Below are 10,536 nucleotides of genomic sequence, written 5' to 3' on the forward strand. Positions count from 1 at the left end.
CTGGAAGAGCAGTCAGTGCTCGTAACCACTGAGCCATCTCTCCAGCCCCTAGAAGTTGTTTATTTCACATATTCTGTCACAGAAATGGAAAGATGACCAACACAAAAGGTCTTTGCTGATATAACAGAATATTGCTGGAAAGATAGTTTACCTACATTTTAAAAATACGAGGTATAATGAGTAATCAAGAAAAGCACTGGGGAAAAGGATAAAATATTGCAGAAGATGAACTTTCTAGTAAGAAAGTTCTGTGGACATTCCTTTGTGTAGTCTCAGTTGCATAAAGATGTATTTAGTGATACATTCCACACTATAGATGATTTACGCATCTTTTGACAGTAGCTAGAAAACCTGTGCCCATTCATGTGATTCTTGGGCTTGGAAGAACCCTCTAACTTAGGCTGACCAGATCCAGCCTCAGATTAATTTTTGACAATGAAATAAATTCATGATAAATTTCCCACATGGAAAAATAAACATATTCATTGCTATCAGTTTTTATTAATGAAATGGAGGAAATGAAATGCTGAGGAAGACTTGATCAAATTCCACTTTCCAAGGTGTCTCTTGAGCAAAGTTCTTCAGTCATCAACTCCTTGACTCAGGCCATGATACTCCTCGTAACACCAAGGAAAAGAGCAACATCGATGATACCAGTCAACCTGAGGTTGAGTTGGATGATGGGAGATTGCTTATTAATGTGATCTAAGATAAAGAACTACATAATTTTAGCAGCATTTAAAAAGAATTCTAACAAGAATAGACTTATTATTAACAGTCTTAAATAAATAAAATCATGAGCTGTTTTTTCTCTTTTGTGTTTCAGGAACCCATGACCTCATTCATGCTAGCAAGGGCTTCATCTGAGATATATTTCCCAAACCATGTCTTGTTTTATTTTTTCATATTGTTTTTAAGTCACTTTCTCCTTTTCTTCTGCTATTTATTTTCCTTCCCTCTGCCTGTCCCCTCTTTTCCTCTCCTATTCATTCTGCTTCTCACCATTTAAATTCTATTTGATATAAGTAAAAAACCATTTTGATTGATATTCTTTCTCTTGTTCCTTTGTTGAGAGAATTATGAGTTTTGTGGTTTTGTGTTTAAGTAGAGACTTATACATTTTAAAAAATATTTATATATGTGCCTGCGTGTTTTGCTTGCATGTACACATATGCACCATGCCTGCCTGGTGCATGTTCCTGGTTCCTACAGAAGCCATAAGAGAGTTGTTGGATTCCCTGGAACTGGAGTTATAGGTGGCTGTGAGCCACTGTGTGGGTTCTGGAACTCAGACTTGGGCCCTCTGGAAGAGAAACAAGTAACTCTTAATCACTGAGCCACCTCTCTAGTCTCAGCTGTGTATGTTTAAAGTTTTTGAGGATTAGACTTTTACATGAACTTCAATGCCCTGTTTCATTACTTCAGCTAAGGAAAATTTATTGAAAGGCAAATAGTGAGCTAGCTATAAGTACCCCCATTCCTCTGGAGCAGCACATGCCATCCACATGTTCTTCAAAGGAAATGAAGTTTGCTATACAAATGCAGAGGCAACCACTGAGCCAAGGGAAAGTGTGAAATCTAAGGAAAAAATTTATCTGATACTGTCTTCTCTCATCTTAATTTTTACCACATTAATTACAGACAGATTACTTAAGGAATTCCATCTATGGGTTAAGGTGGTAAACTAAGCAAGGTGTATTCATAGAGGCAGAGGCAGGTGGTGAAGCTGGGGTACAGTGCTTGTGGAAGTGGATAGTGGGAACTAGGGCCAGTCAAGTAGCACCGAGTCTAAAACCCAGCACTCTCGTTTCTACCACCACACTCTAGCCCCAGCTTCTTTCTACGTGCTTCATCTGGTCATCAAACTGAGAAACACACCAATTCTACCTAAGTCCTCTATTGCTAAGCTACACCCTCAGCCCCAACTCACTTCATGTAAAGAGACTTATTTAGCTTCAGTTATACAAAGCTGTTTAGTACAAGAATGGTTTAGCAAAATGTTCCCCTCTACTTCTAGTCACAGTTTAGAGGTGACACTACCGATGCTCAATTCTAACTTATCTGAACAGGGTAAACCACAGGGGTTAGTAGCTTCTGTTCATGGGAGGAGGAATGCTAGACTCACTGTTTTATTCTATTTGACTTGCTCTATAGATCCACTCAGTTACTATGGATGACACGAACAACTCCAACATGCTGAACAGGAACAGATATTCTGTAAGCACCCTGCCACTTTTCTGTATCCAAAAAGAAAAAAATACAGTCTTTACTTAATTTTTCCTTATTTTTGAGAGTTTCTCATATGTATATAATGAAATATAACAACATATAGTCCCATTTCTCCCTCCAGCTCCTCTTGTGTCAACCTGAAATTTCCCTCCCAACTTCATGGGTTTTTTTTTTTTTGGAAGCCCACTAAGTCCAGCTAGTATTGCCCATATATGCAAATGTGTGGAGTCATATACTGGACTAGTGGCCATATTATTACAAAAGTATGATTCTTTGAAAAGCAGTTATTTGCTTTCAATAGCTCATTAGAAAGGCTTAGGGCCTGGTGTTCATCTACCCTGTCTATGCCAGAGTTTTAGTTGGCTTAATTTTGTACAGATCTTGTGCAGGTAGCCACAGATGCTTTGAGTTCTTTATAATGACAGCCACATTATCTTTAGAAGACAGATTTTCATAGCATTCCTCCCCATCCTTCAGCTTTTACAGTCTTTCTAATTCTCCTGCAATGTTTCTTGAGTCTTGGTAAGTGGTGAGATTCATTGAAATGTCAAATGGACTTAACATCTACAGAACAGTTCATTAAAACACTAAACAATAGGCATTCTTTTACTAAGCAGCCCATAGAACATATATTAAGACACAAAGCAAAGGAAAATTGAAATAAGATCCTGTATTCATCTGATCACAATGGAATAAAGCTAGATATCAACAGATATAAAAACAAGAAAACAATATCAACTAACGGAACCACCCAAAGCTCCCAGGAACTAAATCACCAACCAAAGAGTATACATGGAGGGACCCATGACTCCAGCTGCATATGTAGCAGGGGATGGTCTTATGTGGCATTAATGGAAGGGGAGGCCCTTGGTCCTGTGGAGGCTCGATGCCCCAGCGTAGGGGGATGCTAGGGTGGTGAGGCAGGAGTGGGTGGGGGAGCACACTCATAGAAGCAGGGAGGAAGGAGGATAGGATAGGGGGTTCCTGGAGGGGAAACCGGGAAGAGGGACAACATTTGGAATGTAAATAAATAAAATAACCAATAAAAATAAATAAATTATAAGTTAAAAAACTATAGGAAGTATATCACTCATTAAGATTAAACCACATACTGTAGAATAATTGGGTCACTGAAGAAATCAAGAAGGAAGAAAAATACAATTCCTACAATTGAATGAAAATAAAACATAATATTTCAAGACTAATGGGACACAATGAAGACAATCAATCCAAAGAGGAAACTTTATAGTATTTGTTGCCTACATTAAAAAAGTTATCTCAAATTAACAATTCAATGATGCACCTTAGATCCTTGGCCAAAACAAGAACAAAGCAAATTTCAACATAATAGATAGGAAAAAATAACTAAAATCACAACTGAAATTAAGGAAATAAAACCAAACAAAAACCAACACAAGGAATCAGTAAAATAAAGATTTGGTTCTTAAAAATAAAATAAAAGACTGACAAACTGTACTGGCTGATTTTGTGTGTTAACTTGACACAGGTTGGAGTTATCACAGAGAAAGGAGTTCAGTTGGGGAAGTGCCTCCATGTTCTCTTCATTCTTTCTTTTAACACCAACAAACTAAAGTGACTAAGTGCCTATGTCATAGTCCCATCTGCACAGGACAACAGACACACAACACAAACAGCCTTAAACAGTTCTGCATGGACCTTCTAAAAAACAGATGCAGAAGCCCAAAAATGTTCACATGACTTGTGCATATGGAACTGAGTATATGACCCTTCCAAATTACATCTATTGCAAAGATATTACTGTGTAGACTATGGGACTTGTATTGACCATAAGTCTATAGCTAATATAAATCCACATGGATGCCATTTCATTTGTGGAAGAGAAGTCTTACTCTAGTAAATTTTGGTAAACTTTAAAAAAAACCTTGGGAAAATTGGTCTTAGAGATGTCAATACCTAAGAAGAAATGAACTGTCAATCATAAGAATATCACAGCAACAAGGGGTAGCCAGGGTTGACTATAATGCTTTATCAAAAAAATGTCTGTACTGATATTTGTAAGACTTTACTTGATTACCCGAGGCTTTGGAATATAGTATGGAGCTTGCAGCACACTGACAGTTGGTAGAAATGTCTCAGATTAAACTGATAAGAAGAATCTTGTTGGCTTGACTAATACTGTAATACTTTGATCCTCACAGAGGAACAAAAGGCACAATTCTAAAATTATGATGAAATTCTTTCAGAAACCCCATACTTACATATTGCCACAGGGAAGAATGTACACTTGAAGTCACTATCATTTCGATTGTTGTTAAAAATACACCAACTAGTGTTGCGAAGATGCTTAGGATATTCATCGTCAGGGTCCAGGTCAGCTAGAACAGATTAAAAAGTATTGTCCAGTAATTGAAACTAATCCATATTTATTCCTGTCAAGTGTATTCTTGTAGGACTATAGAAATTCTAATCTTTCTGGATTAGTGAGATCACTAAAAGGTCGTCAGAATTGCAGAGCAGCGAGGTTCCTAGTAGGACCAAACAGGTTTCTTTGGGGGGTGGGGAATAATAAAACTTTTACTAGGACATGAATGTTATTTCTTTCTCTACAGGAAACTGATTGAATGCCTATTTTGTGCTGAGTTAGTAGATAAAGAGATGGGAAAGAAATGGTCTCTGCATTAGATATTTTTAGACTATTGGGGAAAAATGGAATGCATGTTAAGTGCAAATGGATCATAAAAATGTATCCATGATATGGAGAAATGTACCATGTTACAGGGCTTTATATTACCAGGAAGCTAATGTTCCATTAAGTTTCTAGGGTTGTTAGACAGCATGAGGACAAGATTTAGGGAATTGTCTTAGGACTACAGGTGCTATCTAGCTAGATTTCCTGATGATGTGGGGGAACTGCACACTGTGGGAGGTCACTCTCCAGCTCACATGCTGACAGGCTACATATTCCAGACAATGCATGCTTTATAACACTGCTAAACAATCGCACTTTATTCACTTATGATGCTTGAGAGAAGATTAATCATTTAATGTCCCTATTGAAAAGAATATTCTTTTAAAAAAGATTTATTTATTTATTATATATAAGTATACTGTAGCTGTCTTCAGACACTCCAGAAGAGGGCATCAGATCTCAGTACAGGTGGTTGGAAGCCACCATGTGGTTGCCAGGACCCGAACCCAGAACCTCTGGAAGAGCAGTCAGTGCTCCAACCGCTGAGCCATTTCTGCAGCCCAAGAAGAATATTCTTAATTTCCTTGTCCATATTCACATTTTCTTTCAAGTTAATAAAGCTAGAACACAAGTATGTTAACTCAAATCACTAGATTCTGAAACTTATCTCAAAGAACAAACCATCTTAATGTAAATTGTCATGTGGTGTTCATTGATGTCATTTCTTTTATTCTTTTGAAAAGGTTTCCTTATAGAAAGACAACCAATGAAGGCTATGAAGAATTCTATCTCAAACTGCCCAGGAAACTGTCTCTCTACAGGATAGCTTTCACAGTGCTGGATGGTGTTATTCTGTGTGCATTAATGGATTAAAGATATCAGTGGTCACTGGACTTGGCATGCTATAATACCAACCTGCCAGGCAAGTTATGCTCACTGGTACAATAGTGGTTTGACTGTTATGGGGATAGCTAACTGATTTCTGATTGATTTTGAGACCCATTCCACTTAATGGATTCCAAGTCTGGTATTGTAAACCTCATCTGAAGCTCACAGCTGGGGATATCATAGGCCATAGAGAGGACTCTATTGTTTTTTCTTTTATTAAATAGTCATGTTATCAAGTTGCCTTCTAACTCTTTATGTTTATACACATAGATTAATGATGATTGCAACCTTGGTCAGAGAAACTTTTTGTAGTGATTAATGGTTAATGCAGAGACTCAAAAGTGGTAAAAATGTTGAAAATAAATGACTGAGTTCTCATCCATTGATGGGTTGCCTCTATCGACTTCTTCCTACTTAGGGCACATAGGAGACATCTTGAAAAAGAAGACAAAAAGAATGTAAGAGTTAGAGGATATGGAGAGATGAGAACTGTTGCCTTCTAGATATGACACGATGTCACATTTATCAACTCATAGCAGCTGTGGTTGCCTGTAGATCAAGTCAGTCAGAATTCCAAACCTGGGAGTCGGGATCCCAAGGCTTTACCCTAGCAGAGGAGGAGAGAATGACAGTCACTTTCCTTTGGGGACATGGCTTCTGGCAGGTTGCCTACACCCCAGTCGATAACTCCACACCTATATACTTATGGTCAGCACTAATTGGATTCAGAGTAAACAACAAACAACAACAACAACATGAATTTGGGAGGGAGATGGATTGAGAGGAGTGTCCCAGGAGGAGTCAGAGAGAATCTTTAGAGGCTATTTATGATGGAAGTATATTGTATATGTGTGTGAAAGTTTCAAATCATAAACAAAAATATTGCCAGACAAAAGGAAAGACAACCAAATTAAAACTTTATGCCCTAAAAGACCAACATTATTGTATGGTTCTTTGTAACTAGAAGTCAAAACACTTGCTGAAGCTTTAGTTACATGGAAAAGTGATGGTTACAGGATCATCATTTTTATTTAAAAAAAATGAGCTTTAATTGGCAACTGTATTTTAAGGCCACTTGGAGAAGGGGTGTTTACAGAACAAGCTTTGCTGGGCAAAGTTATCTGAATACAGCAATCAAGAACACTTGTTTGGCTTCTATTTGGTGGGGTTGGGGGTGATACAGAAATGCAATAGGCAATAAATACTTTGGGAAATACTTGGATAGTTTCTTTAGAAAAGATAAGTATCCATATATAAGAGGAACATGGAATATGTTTGTATTAAGACTTATTGGTAAGTATTCATAGCAGCTTTATTTGCAAGGGTTCAATATTCAGAACAATGCGAATTCCCTTAATAGGTAAGTATAACAAATCACACAGACACCCAGTTAATTTTTTCCCTACAGGCAACTTATATTCTATAAGACTGATAAATCTTACTAATTTGTTCTAGATTTTTTGATGGATATAGACTTCTTTGCATGTTGTAGGATGTCTTAGCATGTTTCTGTTGTCTGTGGATGAAGCACATAGTAGGACTCTCTAGTCTCAAAGCTCTTTGTATCTTTCCCCCCTTGACTCACTACTTTATATAACAACTCTGATGTCCTGTTAAATGAATTTTTTGGCATAGTACACATGTACCCTGTTACTGACTGTTGCAGTTTGCTTTCTGTCACTGTGATAAATACCATGACCAAAAACAATTTAGGGAAAGAAAGGGTTTATATCATTTTGCAGTCCATTATAGAGGAAACTCAAGATAGAACTCAAAGTAGAAACATTGAGGCAGGAACCATGGAGAAACATTGCTTACTGGCTTGCTCCCTTTGGCTTGCTCAGCTACCTTTCTTACACAGCCCAGACACACTTGCCTAGGCATGGCACCACCCTCAGTAGGCTGGATCCTTTTATATCAATTAGTAATCAGCACAGAGGCGGGATCTGAATTCAGGTCCTTTTGTTTGCCCAGAAAGTGAGCCGTATCCCTGGCCCTGGTTTCTTAGTTTGAAGTTAGGTTTGGAACGCTTTAAGAAATAGTGGTCCTCCTTTCTCACTGAAGCCAGACAAGGTAGCCCTACTAGGCAGTGCTCTTTGTTCTAAGAATTAAAGTAAATTAATGTTATAGAAAAAGAAATAGCGGTCTTTATCATCATGAAACTTGTTTGAACATTCATATATGACCATAGTCCTGTTTCTGTACTTTCATCGTCTGAGATGACACAATCACATTATTTTTCTTTGAAGCAATGTTATGCTTCTCAAACTTTAAATTCTCCCTCCCCGTCCCCAATGGTTTCTGGGGAAATATCTAATGACTCAGAATTTCTCATTGACTCTTCTTTTTTAAAAAATTACTTATTCTTTAAAAAATTCATTCTTTTACTAACAGTTTCCCAGAGCTGATCTCTAAGTCTTCTGACTTACCGTATGATTTGAAGGCCTCTTCTGTAGTATTATTGATAAACTTCCTGATAGGCTAAACTGGAAGCAAAGACCACATTTGTTATTGCCCAGTAATTATGTCTATACATAAATTCAAGATAATTTTAGAATGCTATAACACAAGGGCTAGTATCTTAGTTCCTTAGTGAGACTACTAAGAAAACAACCCAAGAAGTAATTCAAGATTTATATTTATAAAGATAAAAGCTATGAAGGTTCTAGACACTAATGTTACAATTATAGTAGGAATGGAATCCAGGGACACCTTGAAATGACTTTAGCATCTCACTTGTATAACTGATTTGCATCCAACAGATTTTGTCTTCCATAAATGCTCCATGTGTTTCTTATCATAGCTGAAAATGTATCAAATAGTCCTTTTACAGTGTAGACTCTTATTATGAAACAATAGAATGTGTAGAAAAAGAATAGTATCAAATGTTCATTTAACAATGTAGACTGTAGTTGCTCCATTCTTTCACGTCCTCAGATCCCAGGTCCAGCAGACAAGAGTTGCACAGGTTGGCTAAAAAGTCAGTAAGTGGTGCCTGAACAGGATCTGAGTGAAAAGCTACACAAGGACACAAGGAACCCTTGCAGGAGGAGGTAAGCAGGGCCAAAAGTAGGGAAATCAGCACCATATATTGAGTCAATACATCATTAAAAATCTTTTTTTAAAGAAAAAAGAATAGTGATACAATGTCTCAAGCCCAGCTACAAGAATGTTGGGACTTAATAACAATATAATCCTTGGTTTCCTGAAAAGGGCAGTCAGGATCCCAGAGGGTGGGGTCAAATTAAAGAAAATATGGTGAAAGTCTATAGACAAGGAGAGAGTATTCCAATGTAATTCTGGGTGACTTGCTTATTGGTCTGTATTGTACAAACAGTAAATGGTGATGAGCCAAAGGATTTAGAAAATGATATGACATTATTTACATGAGTATGAGCTAGATAATGAGACACAAGAAATTTGTTTTACAAATTAAAAGGTTCCAGTACAAGGTTAGAAGGGTCCAAACAGAACAAAATTGAAATAGAAATGTCGGCTCCCACTGAGGATGAATACTCCTGGCTGTCTGCTGCTTGCCTGAAATATTACATCCTACTGTACCTGAGGACTGTGATGATGACTGGAACAAATGGAAGAAGGGAGATGTGCTGCCACTCCCAAGAGTACCTTTGTTTCTGGGAATGAGGACACCTGACATAAGTTACCAGATTCTAGAAAAAAGACAGAGGAACTTTCTAAAATTAGACAAGATCCTGATAAGCCACGTTGAGATTTTTTTCTCAACTTTAACAGGTGGTTAGTTGTTTTATGATTGATGAAAGGGAGAAATTCTTATTGCTAAGCAACTGACATGTGAGAATGTTAAGGCTGCATGCTAGACTGCCTTCCATCCCTTTCAAAAGAAGGGAGTGTTAGTGATTATACCTGCCTTTGTACTGATATTGGGCCATTGCATGCTCAAGTAAGTAGCACAACATGTCAAAGTTTGTTCTACTGATTTAAAAAGAGCTGAAGAGCTATTTTCCTGCTTTTATTGTACATGAATGATACTTTGTTTTCTATGAAAAATTAATAAAATGCTAAAATATTTGTTTACAAAAGTAAAAATTGGAGTAACTCTTTCTTCAATTTTTTTATTAGATATTTTCTTCATTTACATTTCAAATGCTATTCCAAAAGTCCCCTATACCCTCCCCCGCCCTGCTCCCCTATGCACCCACTCCCACTTCTTGGCCCAGGTGTTCCCCTGTACTGGGGCATATAATGTTTGCAAGACCAAGGGGCCTCTCTTCCCAATGATGGCTGACTAGCCATCTTCTGCTACATATGCAGCTAGAGACACGAGCTCTGGGAATACTGGTTAGTTCGTATTGTTGTTCCACCTATAGGGTTGCAGACCCCTTCAGCTCCTTGGATACTTTCTCTAGCTCCTCTATTGGGGGCCCCATGTTCCATCCAATAGATGACTGTGAGCACCCATTTCTGTATTTGCCAGGCACTGGCCTAGCCTCACAAGAGACAGCTATATCAGGGTCTTTTCAGCAAAATCTTGCTGGCATATGCCATAGTGTCTGAGTTTGGTGGTTGATTATGGCATGGGTCCCCGGGTAGGGCAGTCTCTGGATAGTCCATCCTTTCGTCTCAGCTCCAAACTTTGTCTCTATAACTCCTTTCATGGGTATTTTGTTCCCTATTCTAAGGAGGAATGAAGTATCCACAGTTTGGTCTTCCTTCTTCTTGATTTTCTTGTGTTTTGCAAATTGTATCTTGGGTATTCTAAGTTTCTG

General features: G+C 37.8%; 1 protein-coding gene across 2 annotated transcripts in view; it reads right to left on the reverse strand.

Moving 5' to 3' along the window:
- Window positions 1–2,129: 2,129 nt before the first annotated feature.
- The window catches only part of LOC115064924 (membrane-spanning 4-domains subfamily A member 12-like), a 24,530-nt gene continuing 16,123 nt past the window's right edge, over window positions 2,130–10,536 (reverse strand). For both annotated transcript variants that reach the window (XM_029543890.1, XM_029543859.1), the window contains 3 exons: window positions 8,218–8,274; window positions 4,470–4,586; window positions 2,130–2,237 (listed from right to left, as the gene is read on the reverse strand). In XM_029543890.1, the coding sequence (XP_029399750.1) occupies window positions 2,130–2,237; window positions 4,470–4,586; window positions 8,218–8,274 (282 nt within the window). The remainder of the gene's footprint in view (window positions 2,238–4,469; window positions 4,587–8,217; window positions 8,275–10,536) is intronic.

Source organism: Mus pahari, chromosome 1 (genome assembly GCF_900095145.1).
Source record: "Mus pahari chromosome 1, PAHARI_EIJ_v1.1, whole genome shotgun sequence".
Lineage (NCBI taxonomy): Eukaryota > Metazoa > Chordata > Mammalia > Rodentia > Muridae > Mus > Mus pahari.